At 33.2% G+C, this 23,346-nt stretch overlaps 1 protein-coding gene across 10 annotated transcripts in view; it reads left to right on the top strand.

The window, feature by feature from the left end:
* LOC143082833 (uncharacterized) overlaps positions 1 to 23,346 on the top strand; it is an 85,809-nt gene that overhangs the window by 54,058 nt on the left and 8,405 nt on the right. The window contains exons 5-8 of one of the 10 annotated variants that reach the window (XR_012980481.1): positions 15,295 to 15,940; positions 18,152 to 18,466; positions 18,836 to 19,074; positions 19,515 to 19,671. The exons of 1 other annotated variant lie outside the window; for it this stretch is intronic. Coding sequence is in view for 8 of the 9 variants with exons in the window: in XM_076258720.1 (XP_076114835.1) it covers positions 3,512 to 3,625; positions 4,119 to 5,089 (1,085 nt within the window). In the remaining variant the exon portion in view is untranslated. Of the gene's footprint in view, positions 1 to 465; positions 553 to 860; positions 2,429 to 3,511; positions 3,626 to 4,118; positions 6,885 to 9,191; positions 9,306 to 9,691; positions 10,761 to 11,943; positions 14,037 to 15,294; positions 16,708 to 18,151; positions 18,467 to 18,835; positions 19,075 to 19,514; positions 19,672 to 21,805; positions 22,076 to 22,669; positions 22,918 to 23,346 lie in introns of those variants that run through there. 8 more of the 10 variants (XM_076258731.1, XM_076258740.1, XM_076258747.1 and 5 more) reach the window with 8 other exon arrangements.

Here is a 23,346-nt window from a genome sequence, read left to right as displayed (position 1 = left end):
AAACTGTCATGGAAAATGATTTATTTTATTCGATTCGGATAACGGGAAGGACAATCGAAAATCCTATATGCATGTTCAGACAATCCAAACCATATCTCTTAGTAATAAAAAGTGAGGGTTAGAAATTATACTGTTCCCAATAACTTAAGAACACATCTAGTCATACCGATTAGAATAATCTGATCTTCTATGGATGACAAACGAAAGCGGGTCTTAAAGAAAATCGTCTGCCTGGAGTAATATGGAGTTCTTTGTCAATCTAAGTATTTTATAAACTATGCGCATTGAACTGAAGATTTTACAGAAAAAAAGATTGAAGCTTTCATGTTTATTTATGTCCTGTTTAAGTTGTTTTGATTCATTTTGATGGTTAGTTCTATTTTAACAAATTTATGCGTATCTCGTTTTGAATAATGAACAAATCTGACTTTTTATAAGTTGTTTACAAGTAATTCGTCTTCACAGGATATGATGGTATTCCAGAGATGTTTTTGCGTCACTCTGTAATGCAAGATGGCAGTCAACCCAACAATGTCACAGATCTATTGAAAGGTAGGCACCATTTCCTTTAATGGACACATTAAAATAAAGAGTAATAAATTTAGAACTATTATTTTAACTTTTACTTTCTCTCTCTGGAAAGTTTTTAAATACTAAAGTTTGAAAATTATAAGCTGTTTCTTATTATAACGTAAGGGATTAAGTGCCATAGTAAATCTTGAAAAAAATGTAGTCTTTTATGTTTTCTATTTGAAATGGGTTTTTTTTTAACTTGCTCAGTAATTCATACCGTGACCTTTTGTCATTACAACCTCCATCAAATTATTTATTAAGAAATATTTTTCATTTTCATTTTAAAGACTGGGTACAGAAAGAAAAACGTACAGATCATATGATTATGAAAACGGAATTCACTCCTAGGCCTAAAGGACCAAAGAAAACACCCATGCGTCGTGACGATGTTAAACTCTTGATGTCATCTTCTTTGTTGACCTTGACGACCCCAATTGGTTTATTACGAAAAGTTTGGTTTGATCTAAGTCTCCATCTTGGTGTATGTGGCCAGGATGCTTTGAGGGATATGCTAGGAGATTCTTTATTAATAGAAACGGATGAATATGGATACACATACTGTAGATTGTCTCATTATATGGAAAGTAATGGAATTCGAAGCCAGAATGAAATGACGCAATGGGATTGGAACGCCCGGATGTACGAAATTCCTGGAGATCCAAATTGTCCGATGGCTAGTTTGAATTTGTATTTATCTAAAAGAAATCCGTTCCAAAATGCGTTATTTCAAAGACCTAAAGCAGTAACGTCAAAAGAGCAAGACATTTGGTATGCTACACCATTGGGTCATTGTGTTCTTGCTCGTTTAATGTCTAGTTTATGTGAGGAGTCTCGAATGGATAGATTGTATACTAACAGTACTATAAGAGTAACTGCTGCCGAGCTTATAGAGGCACGTGGAATACCAGTAGTAACAGTTATGAATGCCGATCCACGTTACAAACAACATATCAAACAATCTGTTATACAGAAAACGTCACAAGAGCTGTTAACAGCAAGCGATACTTTACACAATATTATGTACAATGCGTAATATCTTGTTCATACCGAAGAATTGTTAAACCTCACAGGAACTGTTAACAGAAATCGATACTTTACACAATAGTATGTACAATGCGTAATATCTTGTTCATACCGAAGAATTGTTAAACCTCACAGGAACTGTTAACAGCAAGCGATACTTTACACAATATTATGTACAATGCGTAATATCTTGTTCAGACCAAAGAACTGTTAAACCTCACAGGAATTGTTAACAGCAAGCGATACTGTACACAATATTATGTACAATGCGTAATATCTTGTTCAGACCAAAGAATTGTTAAACCTCACAGGAACTGTTAACAGCAAGCGATACTTTACACAATATTATGTACAATGCGTAATATCTTGTTCAGACCAAAGAACTGTTAAACCTCACAGGAACTGTTAACAGCAATCGATACTTGACACAATATCATGTACAATGCGTATTTTTTTGTTCAGACCAAAGAACTGTTAAACCTCACAGGAACTGTTAACAGCAATCGATACTTGACACAATATCATGTACAATGCGTATTTTTTTGTTCAGACCAAAGAACTGTTAAACCTCACAGGAACTGTTAACAGCAAGCGATACTTTACACAATATCATGTACAATGCGTAATATCTTGTTCAGACCAAAAGAACTGTCATTGCAACATACGACTTAGATGCATATAGTTACAAAGTAACAATAAAACAGCTGTTTATGTTAATTTCTAAACCGTTGTTATTGAATATTTACACGTAGAATGTAAATTTGTGCATTCCAATAATTGTGTGTATATAGTATGTTTGTTTTATTTAAATTATTAAATTATAATAAGATTGCTTTACTTTACTGCTTTTATAATATCATGATGAAATCTTACTTGTTGCTACCAATATATCTATGCTATACAAACGTATCCTAATACATGTATATTGGACTGGCAATATCAAGTTATATTTATTAAAGAACATTTTTTTAAAGGATACACTGTAAAATAAATTGCAAAAAAAGGATAAAAATTAGACAACAAGAAAATAAATAATGAGAAATTAAAATGTATACATTAGGTGTTTTAATGCAGGTTTTGGGAATTCTCTGTGGAGTTGGTAAACTAATTTGCATATTGTATAGACTGTTTTGTTGAAGGTAGTATATATTTAGATCAAAAATGTCTTTTGTGGCTTGTTTTTTCCCCGTCGAGTTGCTACATCATTGACGTATACGCCACATCTTTGTTTATTATTAACTTTTTTCTGGAAACCATTTCCTGCTTGACTTGAAAATGTGCTTTTATTCCGGGAACCATTGACTATCTGACTAAGAATGGTCATTCAAAAACGAATTGCTGCAATATTTTCTGACTATTTTGATCATATGAAGTTTGCTTTTATGACACTGTTACATGTAATATTATATTAGCTTGAAGAGCCTCGATGGCTAAGTGGTTTACTTCTACTGTATATAACCTGCATGTCATCTTTGAGGTTCTGATATCGAATCCCGCACGTGACAAGTGCGTTCGACTCCATTCTTAATTGACTAGGATTGCTAGTTTTCCTTCCAAAGGTGGTGTTTCTCTCCGGCTTCCTCCACATAAAAAAAAGTTCGCCACTAAATAACCAATTGTGCTGAAGATGGAGTTAAACACCAGATACCAATATTACAATGTATTAGTTCGAGTTTAATATATCTATATCTGCGTTGTTTAAAATGATGGTTAGTTCTTTTTGTAAAACAGCTGGTATTTTGTCAGAATCCTCCAAGTGAATAGCATTACAACAAAATAAATATAAAAGTATCTTGAATCAGTAGCATTCTTTTTTTAACATAAAAATGCATGAAAAGTACTGTATGTGATGTATAATTTAAACTGAAATATAATTAAATGTATCACTGAAACGCTACCTGGTAACAATTGACAGGGTCAGAAGTTCACGTAACCGAGACCGGAAGCCAAGGTGTTATAAAGATAGAAGACGATGACAGCGATTCTTCAGACTCGGCACAGATCAATTGGGGAGTCAAGTTGTTCAGAGGTAACACATTATTAACATGTATATATATTCTTTGAATAAAAAAAAATAAATTGGAAATGGGGAATGTGTCAAAGAGACAACAACACGATCAATGAGCAGAAAACAGTCCAATGCCACCAATAAGTCTTCAAAGCAGAAATAAAACCTCACATCCGGAGTCTGGCTTCATTTGGCCCCTAAGCAAAAATGTGTACTAGTTCAGTGAAAATGGACGTCACACTTAACACCGAAACTTAAAAATATCGCAAAAAAAAAAACCCACATTGTATGTCAGTGAATTTAATCAAATTTTCTTTAATTTAAATTTGAATTAAACATTTACAATCTTTTGAGATATGTAATTCAAATATTCTTTCAAATATTGCTTGTATCTGTTTCTCAATGTGAACCGTTTAAAATGTTTTCGTTTTTTTTGTTATTTTGTTTTTTGTTTTTTGTTTTGCTTTGTCTTCTTTTAACATCCGCGTCACACAATTTGTTCAATCTATTGCAGGTTGGCTTGTGAGTGTTAATCTACCCGTTGAATTTGAAATTTACACTGTAAGTGATTTGAATGATGTCTTGTGCCAGTTTTATCTCGAAGCAAAGTCCAAAAGAGGTGAACCATATCAACTGTGTACACTGATTGATGTCAAAAATGCGCTTAAACGGTATTTGTCAGGTATTTCAAAACAGTGGAGCGATTCTTGGAAGGACGACCGAAGTTTCGAATCATCAAATCGCATACTTGATAGTATTCGAGAAGCCATAAAAGAATCCACACCAAGAAACAAAGCGCCATCAAAACTACCGATGACACAAGAAGATCGAAATACGTTTATCAAATCAGGATTACTTTGCACTTCGAATCCCCTCGGATTGTTCCGTAAGGTTTGGTTTGATCTTTCGCTTCACTTAGGATGTGGCGGTCAAGCAGCAATGAGGAGTTTGACGGCAGATATGTTTGTTACGGAAATTGACGAACAAAATCGTCGGTATTATAGGCTAAATAAATGTTCCCATGTAGAAAGTGCTAGGTCAAAAATGGAAATGCAATATTGGGATTGGGAGGGGAGAATGTACGAAATTCCAGGAGATCCTAACTGTCCTGTTTCTGCTATGGACTTGTACTTATCAAAGCGAAACCCGCATAAGAATGCGTTTTTTCAGAGACCAAAAACAAATATACATGACTGTCCTGATGTATGGTATGAGTCTCAAGTAGGTCACGGTGTCCTAGCATCAATTATGTCTAGAATGTCGGAAGATGCGGGTCTTAGTCGCTTGTATACAAATACAAGCGTTCGAGTTACAGCAGCTGAAGCTTTGGAAAAAAGCTGTGTGAATGTTGACGCTATTATGGGAATTAATCCTAAGAACAAAACTGCCAAAAGTGTCCAACAAGCCATGTCGAGAACTCATACCTCTGATGAATTGTTTTTCAATAGTAAAACGCTGCATGAAATATTGTACGGCTTTTCTTAGACTTTTTACATTTCTGTGTTGTGTGCTTTGCATATTAGTATAATTACGCAATAAGGGGGAAAGTTGTATGGTTCGTCTTCCATGTATATTGAATATTCATTTTTATTTTACTGTAAAGAGCATGCAATTTTCTTTATTTGATAATTAAATGCTTCTTTTTGTAACTTCATTGGTGTGTAAAAGCGTTGACCGAAGTACATTTTGTATGAAGTGCGGGAGCGCCTCATTATAAAAATTTATAAAAATGTGCGCACGGTCAACGCTTTTACAACCCTATGAAGTTACAAAAAGAAGCACTCATTATTTATAATTACATTTTTTTTAAGCTAGGATCATGAAAACACGATTTTTATCAAGTTTTTATTATATTTACCTGTGCACTTTATTGTGGAATTTCGTGTCATCATGAATGATAAATTTCATTGAGTAAGGAAGTTGATTAAGGAATAAAATAATGCGAGATTGCAGTTAGCCAATCAGAATAACTTATTATTATGAAACATACATCTAATGTAATTATATGACAATGTGTACTCTATAATACTTTGTAGTACGTGTAAGTATGAAGAACAATTCTATGTATATTTTTATGCCCCACCTACGATGGTAGAGGGACATTATGTTTTCTGGTCTGTGCGTCCGTCCGTTCGTTCGTTCGTCTGTGCGTCCGCTCGTTCGTCTGTCCCGCTTCAGGTTAAAGTTTTTGGTCAAGGTAGTTTTTGATGAAGCTGAAGTTTATTCAACTTGAAACTTAGTACACTTGTTGCTTATGATATGATCTTTATATTTTAAAGCCAAACTAGACTTTTGACCCCGATTTCACGGTCCATGGAACATGGAAAATGATAGTGCCAGTGGGGCATCCGTGTACTTTGGACACATTCTTGTTTTAAATATTTTAAGCTAAAGCAGTTATTTTTTTAACATTCTAAGTTATATTCCATTTTTTAATCTTTATTTTATAGTTAACAAGCATAAATCGTTGCCATAATATGAATAAAATGGAATAACTGTAAGGGTCCAAACTAAATTTAAATGCTTTTTTCTTTTATCTCAGTTTCAATTTGATTTTGATATTGAATCATCCGTTAACATTTTGTCACTGATCTGATTCGACTTCAATGTTTATTGTCCGGTTTTCGGTTTTATTGGACACAAAATCATTATTTTAGGTATAATCCGAATTATGCAGTTGCTTTCTACGATTGATTTTACCTAGGGAGAAATTGGCTATGGGTTGGAACTAAATTATTGGGATTAATTTAATTCTTGCAAAAGAGCAAGTTTCATTTCAGTTTTTATGCTGTCTTTTTGTCTTTATTCAGATTTTTAACAAAAATTAAAAAAATAAGAACTTCATGATTATTTTTATTGTTTTTCCATCCTGTTGAAACGAAAAAGTATATTTTCCTTGTGCTTTGGATATGTATTTTTATTTTATTTAGTGAAAAATATTTTTAGATTAAAAGTATAGTAACATGTTTTTGGGTTTTATAAAGTTTTTAATATTTTTATCAATTATTTGAAGATTTTCTATCTACTTCTGTCTCGTGATGGTCTCAACCATAAGTCCATAACCGGTGCATAATAAAGTGGGATATCATTTTTTGTTTAATATTTTATCCAATGAAAACCATTGCTATTCATGTTGTTACAGTAGTACTAGGGAATAAAAGCATGTAGATTTTGTGTATTTAGTTGCCTTTCGTTGTGTTGTAATTAAAGTGCGTATTGAGACAACAACCAAAAACTGTTAATTTGCTTTCAAAATAATAAATCAACCATTTACAAACAAGTTAGTTTTATTTATTTGAAGGAGCAGTTTTGAGATCACATATACTTATTGGTTAGAACATAATTTTACACAAGTAATTCTGATAGTTCGGTAACGCATACATGGTTAAACTTTAAAGAGCCAAAACAGATTTAAAAAAAGGACAAAAATCCGTCACAAAACTTATGAATTATTTGGTAGAAATTGCAATACCACTGTCACAAAACTCATAAAAATATGAATTATTGGTAGAAATTGCTATACCAGTCACAAAATTTGTAAACAAATATGAATTATTGGTAGAAATTGCTATACCACCGTCACAAAACTACTAAAAATATGAGTTATTAGAAGAAATTGCAATACCACCGTAAAAAAAACTCCCCAAAATATGAATTATTCGTAGAAATCGCAAGACCACCGTCACAAACTCTTTGAAATATGAATTATTGGTAGAAATCGCAATACCAAAACTTAAAAGTATGTTGATAACATCAAAGTAAACATATGATTCAGAGCAAAAGTGTAAGTATAACAATGTAATAAGAAAATCAGTATGCTTAATTGATAAATCGGACTTTAGAAAGTATAGATTTTTTTCTTATTTATGTGAATGACACTTAAAGTTGTTGACGACCAATAAACACGACCATAATTATTGTACGAAGTTCAAGTCGAAGTCTGACTGTTGAGCAATGATTTTAAAAATTCTCTCTGGTTTTACAGCATGTGTAAACGAATTATTTACTTTAATCCACAATTTTCTATATGACGGGGAATATGGCAGTTGGTGTCAATTCGTTTGATGTGTTTTAGCTTCTGATTTTGCCATTTGTAAAGGGACTTTCCGTTTGAATTTTCATTGGAATTCAGTATTTCTGTTATTTTATCTTTTTAGTGAACATGTGAAACATGACTTTTTTTGACTGCGATGAGTTTAGTTTATTTTATTTTCTTTAAAAAAAGGAGTGTACATCTGTCTATCGTCTTTTTTCTTGTCTATTTCCATTGGCATGCAACAAGCAACCTTACTCTTTCTATATTCAATGATTCTTTATTGTCTGTCCTATTCCTGGATTGTAAGATCAATGGTCATAATTTATCATCTCTCGTATACTCTTCCCACATTTCTTAAAGTGGAATTGCTTGTAATATGCACCCTTTTGAACTAAACAAAATCATCTAAAAATGTATTGGATATTTCTAAGGAATTTCATTTTTAAATGACATTCTCATGCTTTGTGTCGTGTGCCATTTTGGATATGTTTTGTAACTCGCCCTTCACTGCACTCTGATATTTTGTTTTTCTCAGAAATAGGTCAGCTTAATCATCTTGAACCGTGTTGAAGTCTTAAATACGGTTCAAGAAAAGAACAAACAATGTGGTTGATAAATTGGTGTTTAACGACCAGTTGAAAATATTACATATCAGTACAAGAATATGATAAATGTGGTATGAAAATGAGCCCTGTTTTTTACTAGAATGACGCGCTAAGCCATATTTTAAATGAGGTACTAGTTTACAAGATAACAAGGTTTGGAAGATGTGTCACCCTATAACGGGAAAATTAAGTTTGACTTTGAGTAACCCCTAAATTCTCAGCTCTTAGAGGAGAAGCAGCACATACCAATTCCAAGTTAAGTTCGACCCGACCGGGGATCGAACCCACGACCTCCAGCGTACAAGTCGACTACGAGACTATCGAGGGGATAAAGGAACGAACACAAATTGAGAAAGAAATATATGTGCTTCAATATTTTCACTATTTTATACTGCAATTTGTAGATATTAGAGAAAGATATACAAAAGAACAAACATGAATGAAATAGATAGAATTATGTACGAAACCTGTACTTAGTAGACCCAACTGAAGTATATTAATAATAATCAACGCTACACATATACCAATTGCTAGAATGATTGTTATTCCACGCGTTTCTCACAAGCGCACTGATTTTGCATTTTTCTGGTTGATCTTTGTATTGAAATAGTTTTTCTGGCAGTATTATTGAAATACAAAAAATACAACTGTGCATATTATGAAATCTGAAATGAAATATAGTGAATGCAATTGTCATGAAGTTCTTTTTTTATGTTATATATAGTTTTTAGCACGCCATACACTTCATGCTTTTAAAGGACGTGTCCAATATTGAAACATTATACACTTGTAAGTAAATGTTTCCACAAATGAATTAGAAACTAATGATTGTATCAATGGAGAAATTACATTAGAACTTAATACTAGATTAAAATGTCGCATGCATTTAGTTTGGTAGTAGTTATTTTTAACGAGTATATACTTATTCCCGAATACACTTTGACAGGAAAAACAACCGCCGACAAAGATGGCGACGACGAAAGTAGTTCTACCACCACACAGCGGGAATATCTGGCTGGAACCAGAATGCGGACAAAAAGGGACATTAAGATATTCAAAGGTGACTTTCAGTTTTAACCTTGTATGCATGTTATGTCCTAGAAATGGATTAATACTCGCTGTTTCATTAACTACATGTAGCATGGTCGAGGCAGCTTTTATATAAAACTAAGCAAAGGGGCATAAGGAATATACTAAATAATCGCTTAATTGCATGATTTCTTTTTTATATAAAGAAGGATGGACAATGGATTTGTTCCAATTGTTATATTTCTTTTTAATTATTCATTTGCTCTTAATCTGACAAAAAGAAATTAAATAAAGCATGAGTTTTTAGATTCTGAAAATAACTAGCAAATTATTTTGGAAAAAAGGAGGAAGATAATATAACAGTTTTGTTTCATCATGGTTCAATGAGGTGATGACGTCCCTATTTTTATATTGTAGAATGGCTTATATGGAATAATCTGGATCCCGATTTTGAGACATTGCCTGGTGCTAAATTGAATAAATTCTTAGAAAGGTTCTATAAAGAAGTGCGATCAAAAGACGGTAAACCTTACACAAGATCAACTGTAGTGGGCATTAGAGCAAGTATAAATCGTTACATGAATTCTCTCCCAGAGTCCTGTCGCCTATCAATCCTTAAACATGAAGCGTTTACTTCAAGCAATGCTCTACTCGAACGTATGAACTTAGAAGATAAACACAGACCAAAAACTACCATCAAAAGAATAATTTCAGCAAATGATCTGACAAAAATGATGAGATCAAGTGTTATAGAGGCGAATGTTCCTTCCTCTTTAGTGAGGAAGGTGTGGATCGACCTTTGTCTACATTTTGGAATGAAAGGAAAAGAAGCAATTCGTACTCTTACCAAGGAATCGTTTCTTTTCGAAACGGACGAGAATGGACACCAATTCTACAGATTGAATTATGACCTTGAAACGCCAAAAATAGAAAGTTTCTCAGAGATGCATGATTGGCATTGGTTTGCAAGAATGTATGCAATTGAAGATAGTCAATATTGTCCAGTTAAAAGTATGAATGCTTATATATCAAAACTTAGCGCAGATATACCAGAATTTTTCCAGCGCCCTGTGGACAAAAAATCAATAACGGATGAAAATTGGTTTTACGGTGCTATGGGGCATAATTCCATATTGAAAATGATGTCTGAGATATCAACGGAAGCCAGTTTGACACGAATTTACACCAATATTTGTCTGAAAGCAACTATAACTGATCTCTTAGAGAAACAGGGTTTAAATGTAGAAACTATTATGAACATGCAATCAAGAGGAAGGTATAATGTAAATCCGATCCAGTCGTCTGAGGAACTCATGCAAAACAGTTTAAATATGCACTACATGCTGTACAGAGCGGTGTATGATCAGGCATCCGGCTAATAATAAAAAACTGTTTTGTTTGAACCAACACGTGTTTGTCCATGTTTGACACCCATTTTGTACTCTTCACCAATGATTTTGTCAAAATAAACTCCAACAATGTTTCAGCTCTGATGTTCTTGTATTTTTCGTTCATCGGATGAATTCTTTATACTATAGATACTAGTACTAGAGACTTTTAACAGAGTATATGTACACAAGGCAATGATTGTATTTTATTTGTATGACCTCTATTATGATTGACATTTAGATTTTCGTTTCTTTCATTGCTTGCATTGCAAAATATCACCGATAAAGTTTACTAACTGATACCAATTGGTTGTAAAACAAAGCTTTCAGTAGCTGCAACTACCGAACGAATGTTTATATTGAATTTATGGTTGGGGTACATTCGAGAAGAGATTGAACAGTCGTTAAAACCAAATCAATTAAGTAACATCCGTAAGAGTGTTCATAGCTTTTTTTCGTTAAATTCAGTAAAAAGAATGCCACATACTGGTAAAGCACTTTAACTTGCCACTAGAGAGCATTAAGTGCCCGAATATTATATTAAAAAAGAAAAGGTAATTAGATACACGTTGCTGTAATGTTATTTGTTTTGATGCTCGTTGCTTTGTGTTTGCATTTGACGTATACAGGTTTATTTATTATTTTTTTTGCTACCAGTATTCCAAACGAGTGTTTTGTTTTTCTGAATCTATAGAGATACTTGTTGCTGTGTTGTTATTTTGGGATTGAATTTATCGACATACGGTTGTGATCTTGAATCTCCTTTTATCTCCGTCAGATCTAAACATGATGATGTTGCTTCGAATGAAATATTGAGTTAGTTTGTAGTTAGAATACTTGTCTAGATAAGATAGTGAGCAACACTTTGTACTCAAATATTATTGGTAAAGGGGTAGTAAGTTACTCCTAAGCAATTGTTCGAAAATAAAGGCAAAATCCCTTAACTTTGGCTACTATGAACGGATTATTATATGAGCAAATTAGATTAAACGAGTGTTTTATACAAAATCGCTTTTTAATCCAGAACTAGAGACTAGTGAAATATATTGACAAATTGAGAAACCGTAACTATTGAAGAATAATTAATATGAATTTTGAAGATGGAAAGTAAAGTTGGCATACACTGGGTTTGAAGCATAGTAGGACTGTAATTACAAAAAATAGAAATCGAAAATAAAGGTTAAACAATACATGCATGTAGATATTTATCTATCTGCATGCGCATTAAACTTTTTCATACATACCGAGGGAGTAATTCAGCAGTTTTGTTCTATTTTTAAGATGAGGCAAAAGCAAATGAGACAGTCAATATTGAGCATCCAGTAGGAATTCCTGTTCCAGGAAATGTTGAAACACGTAAGGATTTCCTGAGACTTAAAGGACTTAACGAAAATACCAACAACGAAGAGTCCACGGAATCGCACTTTTCTCAAACACATTATGCAGATCGTTCAACCGAACATCCTAGAGAACAATCCATTATCACTATTTCGGAACAGATAGCATTTATCGATCATCAGAACCGAGATATTATGGAAAGCCAATTAAAACTACAAGTTGTTGTTGATAGTATATCAGAAGTTGTTGCTGCAGTTCAACACGATGTCAGCAACATTTTACGTTTGTCAGTTGATAATGCGTCTGATGAAGTACCAACTTCATTTTATTTACCAACAACAGATCCAAAGGTCATCCTGTCAAAGGAAAATCCTAAATCGATGCTGATTGGTGGATCTGAGTTTGAAATGGATTATGATCAATACTATGCAATTTTCAGCAAATGTTTCAAATCACCTCCGACGCTTGCTGTTAAGCTAATTGGCGTTCTTTTTACAGAGAAAGAATTGCTACATAAAAATGTCACTGGCAAAACTACAGGGAGGGAACAAACAAAAGGAAAACTAGATCCAACTAAAATGACAGCAATCGTTTCTCAAATTAACTTACAGTATCCAAATTTCATGATGAAAAAGGCAAATGCGGAAAAGGTTTGGATAGCTATTAATGGAAAGTGTAGAAAGACCACTGATAAATTTGAAAAACTTGACAAGAATTCGAATGGCTAGATTATACTGATTTTGAAAATTGTTCAAAGGTGTTTCCCAAAATGTGTGTTAAAACTGTTTTTTCAACAAAAATATATCAAGAGTTCCTACTCATTTTTTAAAATAAATAGAAACCTATCGATTTGCAGCATTCTATACATATTTTTGGATTAAAGGAGGTTGATTTATAGACATTTATCTGCCATTTTTCTTCGGTAAAAAGCCACGGCCTGTTTTTTTTTTCTCTCACAGAGATTCGACACGAAACAAAACCAAAAGAGTTCTGCATACAGCATGTACCAATAGACAAGTATCTAAATACAACAGGTCTAAATTGCATTTGAGTTTTTTAATACAACCATATCAATTTACTTTCTATATGTATAGACACTATGCCGCAAGTAACATAAACTAAATGTCAAAATAGTTTTCATTCATTAGATCACTTTAATTTAAAAGATGGAAAGTAAAAACTAGAAAGCTCGGGTGATCTTCTAGTTTAACAACTGCTAGATCTATGGCATTGGTGGTGGACTACAACTCGATAAGACTACTAAAATCTTAAAGTCACTGCATTTGTCCTGGTATGATTTCACTCGGATATTGATACATTGAAAGGTTTCTCAGTTTATGAGGGTTTATTGCTTCTCAGCTTTGAAACTGTCGAATTACCAATATTTTTAGCATCATTTAAATATGATAAAGAGAACAAAATGTTTGAAATGAGGTAATGTTACATCGAAATGAATTAGAACAACAAAGTATCATCGATTGAACAATACTCATCAGAAAATATTTCGAAATCAGTTTTACACAAAATCAAGAATCGATTGAAATTTAAGATATGCAGTCATCACTTATTGAATTGCAACTTATACCACAGAACGGATTTGAACCATTTTATTTCAAATTTTGACTGATACGATATTAAGTTAACCATTATTCACAATCATTAAAGAGTTCTCCCACATCCAGACGGTTTTATGTGATAACTGTTAGCTGTATCCTATTATATCATCTTCTGTACCATGAACCACTTCTATATTTTCAAAAGGTTTACCAGCTTTTTTGGTATTTCGGACTGCCTTTTGGTATATTACATTAACTTCCAGCAATCCTTTCACTTTGCAAACAAACAGTGTTATTTAGTTGATTTCAAGTTTTTAATTGTCGGGCTTCACTTTGGAAATGAAATTCATTGATCGATATTGATATCAACTGTTTGCCTAAATTTGGAACTTGAATCACAATGTGGGGCTTTGGCTGACGATTAATGGCGTTGTTATATTGTTGTGTTGTTAATAATTATACATTAAACTGTTGGTTGTTTTGGCGGTTGGTTTTTTTTTTTTTTTTTTTTCTCTATTGAAATAATATAGATGAGATATAATAACGACATTTTATTATTTTTTAATATCTTGAAGAGACGGGGGAAATGTACGACCAAACGAATTCTGACGAAAAGACAGCATTCGCCAAATCGGCTTTATAAAAGGTGATAATTGATAGCGTTCGTACTCCTGTAAATACTACGTGATCATCAGAAATTTCTTCTTTAATTGTCATAAATTTAGTTTCTTCAAGTGAATAATCAAGATTTTTTTATAAATATATTCTTTACATGTGTGTAACAATGCTGTTTATTGCAGTTTTACTGTATTTGTTTTGAAATTGAGTTTTCAGTCATTTTCATTATTTGGTATTGTCATGCTTGATGATACATAATTCTTCAAAATCTGAGAGCTAATGTCTGATCATTTCCAGATTAACTCGACCAATGTCCGATCGCTTCCAAATCACTGCGACTTCTATATTTATTTTACCCCAGAGGCCCAGACCAACTCGACCAATACCTGATCCCTTTGCGACAACATTCGACCACTCTGAAATGATCAGACATTAGTCGAGCAAAGGTCGAAATGATCGAGTACTGATCGGAAATTTTGTTGTATTCCGACCAATCTCGATCTCTACACGATCCTTTCCCGATCATTTCGACCGCTACTCGACGAATTCCCGATCTCTTCTCGAGTGACTTGCTTCTCGGTCCTTACTTGATTGCTTTTGACATGTCAAAAGCTCTCGGGTAGATGGTCAGATCGATGACGAGTAGGGTAGACTATCCCGAACATCCTTGTCGATTGAGTCAGACCAGTCTCCCGATCACGTAATTTGTCTTGATCGGGCTTGATCGAGTTGTTCTGATCGGCAGTGTGAACCTAGCTTTAGCCTTTTCATCGGAACTGTTTGAACTGCATTATACATCATTTATTGTGTGCCGTTTTGGGTCTGACTTATTGTTGAATAGTTTTTGACTCCCTACGTGTTGTTCTACCGAGTTACTTTGTCTTATTCATTACTTCATTTTAGAATTGTATGGGCATATTTAATACTCCAGTGCAATGAAAAGACTAATTGGTCTGTTAATAAAAAAATATATATATAAAAGGTATCAGTTAAACACAATCGTTCAGCAACACAGCATGGTAACATATGTCGTTTTCTCCACTATATTGAATGCTGTAGAATAATTGAGTGTCTGGGGTTCGTCTTACGTTAAAATTCTTATGGATGTTTCTATTTACAGATTGGCTACGACAACAAGGGGAGAGTATCTATTTTGAAGACATGCTACCATTGTATCTCAACTCGTTCTTGACAGAGTTCTACCAAACCTGCGTGAGGTCGGGATTGCCGTCTAATATTCTGGAGGCCTATCCGAGCGAGATTTCACGTTATCTAAATAACCCTCCTTTCAACAGAAATATAGATATTGAAACTCACCCAGAATTCATATCTTCATCTCAGATTTTAAGATCATGGTGTCATAACTTTGATGTTTCCCCAATGGCAGCTCCAGATGATGCAGTGCACCGCCCAATTTCAGATGAAGATTTACAACTTTTGTACAGATCACCGTGTATGTCTTGTGATACACCAGAGGGCCTTCAGAATAAAGTATGGGTTGATGTTAATTTATACTTTGGCGTTTTAAGTCGAAAAATGCTTAGACAACTTGAAAAGAGCTCTTTTATATTAGAGGTAGATTATGATAATGATAGACGATATTATCGAATTGCTGATGAAAAAATTCCAAAGGATCGACATATGTCGCGCATGTACGAACAACCAGGAAACCAGTTGTGTCCAGTTCAAAGCATGTTACATTACTACTCCAGGTTAAACCCGAGCAGCGAGGCTTTCTTCCAACAGCCGGATAAATCCGGTGTAGGGTCAGTATGGTACAATCCTACCCCTGTAGGAAAGAACGTTCACAGTGGCAAACTGTCAACGATCTGTCGACCATGTGGCATTAAATTGTATTACAGAAATACGGCCCTTCGAGCTGTCTATCGCCGTATACATGCTCATTCACCTGATTACACGTTCGAATTTAGCAAACGTATACTTAAGATTGTAAGTGGTGAAGATGATGAAAAAAACACTAATCCGACTTTTATTATATGAGGGAATTCGTCTAAAATTGACCCAAAACAAATTAACAAAAATATAAGACAATATACTAGTATTAATAGAGATATATGTATATATTGAAGGGTTTCATTTCTGAATTACTTTATGGCGTCTAGAATTCAAGTTACCATTTACGTTATACAACATAGACGAGCGTTATAACCTTCTAGTGGGATTTTGAAAATATTATTGTTGTAAACAAATAATTCATTTCTTTTAAGTTTAGTGCTTAATTTTATATCGAACAATATGTTTTTGTATGAAGTTAATTTATTGGTGCATTTATGCATAAGTTATAGACAATCAGTTGTAACAAAGCTGCATTAGATCACTGTCATTTGGTTGATAGTCAGGCTTTTCTTTGTAAATCCTTATTTGTTATCAATAAGTGCCATGATTGATGCTGTGTTAATATAATTATTTATCACAATTTGATTTTGTAGCTGTTAAATTTTTGTCTTATGCACTTTTCTATTCGTATGTTCATATATTATTTTTTGATATTGAAATAAACATGTTTGCGTCATCTTTATTGTTGTGTGCGATCCGATTATCAGTCCTCTTTGTTGCTGGAATGTTTGATGAAGTTGGCTGGATTTTTTGGATTTTTTCATCTTCGGTTTTTCTCTTTACTTTATTTGATATTATAGGTATACATTTGTTAGGGTTAGTATCAAATCAAACTTTCACCGAAACTGAAAATGCAGTTCCCTTTCTGCTGGTGTTAATCTTAAATTAAGAGTATTTTTATGGTTGTTGGTTCCAAAAGAGAGTTATTTGCGATATAATTACACCTCGTCTTATGGCTCGCGAAATTTAACATTCCCTCGACTGGTATTTTTCGCAAATACCACTCCTTAACATGATTTATCTGTTCACAATACGTATTTGGCCTTCAACATTTAATCCATTATTTCCAGACCAAAAGAGTTTCAAGCTTCCATGATCCATACACGTGTTGTAAAGTGAAATAAAACAGTTTTGGTCGAGGTTTATCTTTGAAGTGTATACATCCAAAATTTTGTCTTTTTTACCATCTCGTGGTAGTTACCTCGTCTGTATTGCCAAAGGTCAAAGGTTTATCCCCTGCCAGGTCAAGCAAACTATTTGAAAATTGGTATGTGGTGCTTCTTAAATAAACACGGTGTATTAACATGTATTAAAAAAAAGTGTGTCTCAGCTTGTCGGTCTAAGACAAATGGATTAGACTCAAGTTTTTCAACTTAGTAACGTCTTTTTTGTCCGTCTAATACAAAGCAGTGTTCATATTCTCGTTGCCATTTAACGGTAAACCATCAAGGTTACCTTGAACAAATGACCTTTCCTGTATTGGTCTAAACATCTTCTACTCTAACCACAGACACATTTATATTAAGCAGCAAACTTCAATGTTGTACCACTGGCAGAACAACCAACTTTTATTTGATTGTTTTTGGAAAGAATCATGTGAATAAATATCCATGTATCCATGCATTTTATTGTATAATACTTTTAACACAATAATCTTGAAGTTGTTGAAATAATAAACTTAATCCTGCTTCATTCATTCATATTTTTTTCTTTTGTTGAGTTATTCATAAATCAGGTTGTGAGCTGGTCTTAACGTTTGCATTTTTCTTACTTTCTGTCAGCTGGTTGATGCCTTTTATAGCGTACTAAATGATTTTGGTTTTGTTCATTGGTACATGCCGTACGGTAATATACAGTTGCTTATTTCCACGTTATTTGGTATATGGTGGATAGCTTTTCCTTTGGCAAACATAGCATAGCACCTGTATTTTACATCGGGGATGTTGCTAGATAAGTTATGGATGTTACAGATATCAAAGTGAAGTAAAATTGTTTGTAATATGGCCAAAAGGAAAAGCATATTCACCAAAATAACGATTTGCTCTAGATCTATTATAAAAATAACGTGGTTTAAAAAAGAACGACATATTTATCAAGGCTTTTCGATATTCGCTTTACAGGGAGAGAAGAATTAGTAACAATCCAAAACACAGAACCACTAGTCACTTATGATGGTAATACATCCATGAACTTTGAGCCTAGTAATTCAGCTGCAATGCAACATTTAAACCTGACCCTTGATCTTAATGATCCAGCAGGACAACAATTCCGACCGGTTCCAGTGCAGCGATCAAAGCCTGAAAGAGGAAAACAAAGACCTGGACCCAGACCTACAATGGTCAGATTGAAGTTCTACTTTCTTCCAGATTGGAGTAAATTGCCGTCATTGTCTAAACTCGACCCACTGATTCAAACTCACCAAGATCAAGGCTTTGGTAGGTACCATGTTTACAACTTTATTATGTTACATTTTTGTACTAGTATCTAACTGTAATCATTTAATAATGATTTAAAACGTATATTTTCATCAGCTTTGAGTCAAAAGAGTACCCTTTATATCATTATTCGATACTCAGATGAGTTGAGGTTTACGAACACAATCAAAACATCATTTAACAATTTCGTGGGAAAATGTATCAAATAAGACATTCGTACTTTTTTTTATTTCAAATGTCATAAAAGTTTTTCGTCATGATCTGAAAATCAAGGTAAATTCTATTTGAAAACAGTGCTTTATTCCAAACGTTCGTTCGTTTAGAATTTATAATACGAAATTACGCTTTTTTTTTTCTTCTTATTTTTAGGATATCCAGCGCATTATTACAACAGAGAAAAAATGCACGCCAAACCGTGGTCATGGAATTTGGACCTGTCGGATGAAGATTTTAAGGAGTCTATTCGAGATCTCTATCCTTTGCTGGAAGACAAAGATTTCACACTGTACACGGTTGACCAAAACAAAAGGTTGAGGCCAGTGCCATTTAAAACTGTATATTTCAAGGCCATTAAATACCAGGGTACCGTCATCATTAAGATGAATGAAGTAAGTATTTGTATTATTTAAGAAAACTATGTATTTCTTTCTTCTCAGACATAATTATTGAAATAACAGAAGAAGCAAAGTTGAAGAACTTGGAATGGAATTTTATCAAATGCATTGTACGTGTATATGAAAGAATTACATGGTTTGGTCGCCAATGAGACAATTATCTAGTTAGGCCAAAGATTGGAATCACATGCGTGATACATGGCCATTACGTATACTTGTATTGTTAAATCGGCTATATATAAAAGCATAGAAGGCTAAGCAAGTGATCCTTTTCCAGTTATATATATACGAGCTTACATTATGTTTTAAGAATATTATTCAAAAATTTAAAACAATCTTCGATCTCAAATTTTTATATGAGTTTATGCCGAAAATAAATTGTACATTTCCGAATTTTTCTTTTACCAATTTTCTTTTTTTTTTTTTTTTTGCAGGATCGTCGTCCAATTTTGCAGGATGGTTTTTCAGAATGGAGGGAACCAGCTTGAAAATTGAAGAGAATTACAATAGTTACATAACTTCAGTCATTCCATTCCTTCTTTGTAATCTATTTTTTTTTTCAGTTAACAAATAATAAAGACTGTTCTCATATTCTGTGTGTTGTAAATTGAATTTCACTTTACCATGTTCTATATAGTAGTTCTATATTTGCAAATGATTTGGTAAATATGAACGAACAAGTAAAATCCGTATATTGCAGAATGTTTTAACCTACTGACATGAATTATACCACTGTCCATGTGTACCAGAACAAGGTTGTACTAATACTGTTGGAGAAGGGATATTATAAATTAAAAGGAATAAAACAAACAACAACTATGAAAGCCATGTCTCTGCGTTGCAACGTAGTATTATGTTCTATGTAAATGGTTTATAATTTCTAAAAAAAGTATTTTAAAAGTTTTTGCTGTTAAAATTTTTCATGAAGACTTGGCTTGAATCGGAATGTTAGATACAGAGATTGTATGTACCATTATGTTTTACTTCAGTTACTATGGTAGCGTCTTCTAGCTTCAGAAAATAAGCATATCCTATCCCACAATTAGCCGAACTTGAACGCACTTGTACATTAAAAAATGTATATAAGGAAAGCTTAGACAAGTTTTTACAATTGCTAGCTACGAAGTCGGTAGTTAAACGTTTTGGATCACTAGAAACCCGGCTGTTCCACCTGACATCATTACAGAACCTTGCCTATGTCTTTGTTTTTGTTTCATTTTGGAATTATAATTTAAGAGATGGCGTGTTATGGTTTGAAAACAAATAGTTATTATTGTTTTGTGTGGATAAAAAGCCATCTAGAGAAGTTATGAATGGAGTTTGACAAAATGATTGACATCCCAGTCTGGCTGCAGTGACGTTAGTCAAACATCTCAGTCTGGCTGCAGTGACGTTAGTCAAACATCCCAGTCTGGCTGCAGTGACGTTAGTCAAACATCCCAGTCTGGCTGCAGTGATGATGGTCAAACATCCCAGTCTGGCTGCAGTAATGATGGTCAAACATAACTACTTCTTCTTTTATATGTGTAGTGTTCAAATTATCCCTTACCATCATGATTGATTGACCACTACATACAGTTGTCGAGGGATTGAGCGCTCACACTCATATTCAGTCATGTTACATAGTTTTGTAAGCCTTTCTAAGTCTGTAATGTGTTATCCAATTCTTGTCGCTGGTTGAGTCAATATCATGTCTGTGGTTTTCTTCTTTGAATTGTTTCATAGTTTGTCATCCCGTGGTCTGTTAAGGCTGACTGCTGTAAAGTATGAGTTTAGCGCATTTTCAAGTGGTGTCATACGATAACATGTTTATAGTGTTTACTTTCTTGTCGTATGGTCGGTTGGTTGATAATTGTTTTATTGACAAACACATCATATCTCTTTATTTTATAAATTTGTTTTTCTTTATACATTTTTTATCTTTAAAAAAACAATGCCGAGTGGTATGCATTTATATATTTTAAGGTAAACATGATAATATGTTTTGTCAGGAATCATGCATAAAAATCTAGAAGAATTAACCCAGATATACATAGTCGACTCCTTGAAGGCTATTAAAGCTTTTACAGATAACTGAAAGAAAATTCTTTTTTAGAAATGATTGAAGTCATATATCCCAAAATGTTCCATGTTCTGATTTATCTTCTTTTCCTCGTTATCGCCCTGACAATACTTGTTATGTCGCATACGATTTAGATATGCTACCCATTTGGAACCTCTGATTTTGTTTCCTTATGAGTGTGTTTAACTTGTTTGACCGGACTCTCTGTCTCACTGTTGTAGATAAAGGCATTATTAACTCAATCTTGCTTTCGAAAACTTTTTTGGATTGAATTCTTTGATATGATGAATAAAAAGTTGTTTTAGTATGAATAGTGGTGTGTGGTATTTCTTATAGTCGATAATTGCTTTTTTATATGAAAAATAGAAAATTTAAGTTTTTATTATCAATCTTTGGTTCGTATAAAAATAGTAGAAAGATATTGCATTTGAGGAATGATCATAGAAGGGTTGGAGAGGGCCAGGGGAATGTGGAAATAAATGTGCTAGCTTGGTAGAACTGGTAAAAAATCTTGCTCAAACGAAAATAACTTATTCTGCATCACTAAATGTAGGAAAAAGTTGTGAAGAAAATTATTATGCCGGCCTAGAAACTAGCTGATGAAAAGGAATTATGTTTTAAAGGAAAACACACTAACAACATTTTCTTGACTACATATTTTAGAATCACAAAATCAAGAAATAGTCGATGAGTTGTTGAAGACACACAGCGATGGGATGGAGCAAGGATTATTTAACTTTGATCAAAGTCTGCTTCCACCGTATCTCAGAAGATCCCCTAAAGAAATACCAGGAGTTACAAGGTTGAAAATGAAACCCGGACCTCAGCCGAGTAGTTATCGTATGAAGCTCTACCTATTACCACCCGGAAGTAAAATACCAAAGCTTTCAAAAAATGATCCTATCATACAGACACATCAAGAACAAGGATATGGTAAGACTACAACCATTTTTTCTTTTCTTTTAGGTGTTTTATAACTATAAATTGTATAAAAAAAAAATATTATATCTATTCTCATAGTTATTTAAAGGCTTATGTTGTGGTTTTTTTTATTTGTAATAAAATAAGTAGGGTACACGTCATGACCAGATACACGTCATTGAAACAGCAAACATAAAAGATTCTAAGATATTGCAAAAATGTAAAAGTGTAATCGTATACAAAATGTTCTCTTCTTTGTAATTTTGCCAACTAGTAAAATTGTTTAGTCCCAACAACATTAACAAAAATACACAATAAAATCCAGTGTTTTCCTTTGAAAATACATGTACATTCGCTCTACAGAAATAAGTTTTGATTTTTTTAAAGGTAAAAAGTTCAGCAAATAATTCATGTATCAGTAAACATGTAAAACACTAAGCATTATTGTTATAACTTTTGTAATACTCCAACTTAGTAATATTTTGCGTCCTTCTGTTCTTTCCTGTGTAACAAGGAACAAAACCAATTTGTATAATTCTTAAAGAGAATCTCTTTGATACTTTCTGATACACACATAATGTAAATCTTTCACATTTGTTTTTACAGGATATCCAGCTCGTCTATATGCAGAGGGAAAGGTCAGAGTATCATGGGACATAACTCTGTCAGAACAGCAGTTTAAAGAGACAATCAGAGCGACCTATCCAATTTTAAGGGATAAGGATTTTTCATTGGTCACCATTGACCAACAAAGATTGCCAAAACCAGTTCCGTTTAATCTTCAGTATTTTAAACAAGTGAAATACAATGGAACAGTTTTCATTGTAATCAACGAGTAATGGTCCCACAATTTGTTTTTAAACAATGAAATAAAAAAAAAAACATTTCAGATATATTGTATAAATTGTATAAATGTTTAGGTGACATGTGCAGTTGATTATGTTTTGGCTTTTTTCCTGAAATGTTTTCAAGGATTAATAAAAGTTTCTATAAAAATAATTAGAAAAGTTATGATTTCTAGTTCAGACATATTGTCTTAACATATTGTATCTGACGAAAGCATATGGGTCATACACAAGTACATCGTATTTCAAAAGTCTATATTAACAGCCGTAAACTACTGTTGACTTTATTGATAACAATAATATATTTGAGCTGACTATTCCAGAGCTTGAATTTCCTATTATGGTTTCCTTGATAGATGGTTCCAAATGGTGTAGTTGAAACTCCTTTGTAAATTATACAGTCCCTATCACGAGTTGGTTGACCGTTGTGGAATATCT

The sequence above is a fragment of the Mytilus galloprovincialis genome, chromosome 7 (assembly GCF_965363235.1).
Source record: "Mytilus galloprovincialis chromosome 7, xbMytGall1.hap1.1, whole genome shotgun sequence".
In the NCBI taxonomy this organism is placed as follows: Eukaryota; Metazoa; Mollusca; class Bivalvia; order Mytilida; family Mytilidae; genus Mytilus; species Mytilus galloprovincialis.
This window is presented reverse-complemented; position numbering and strand designations above follow the sequence as displayed.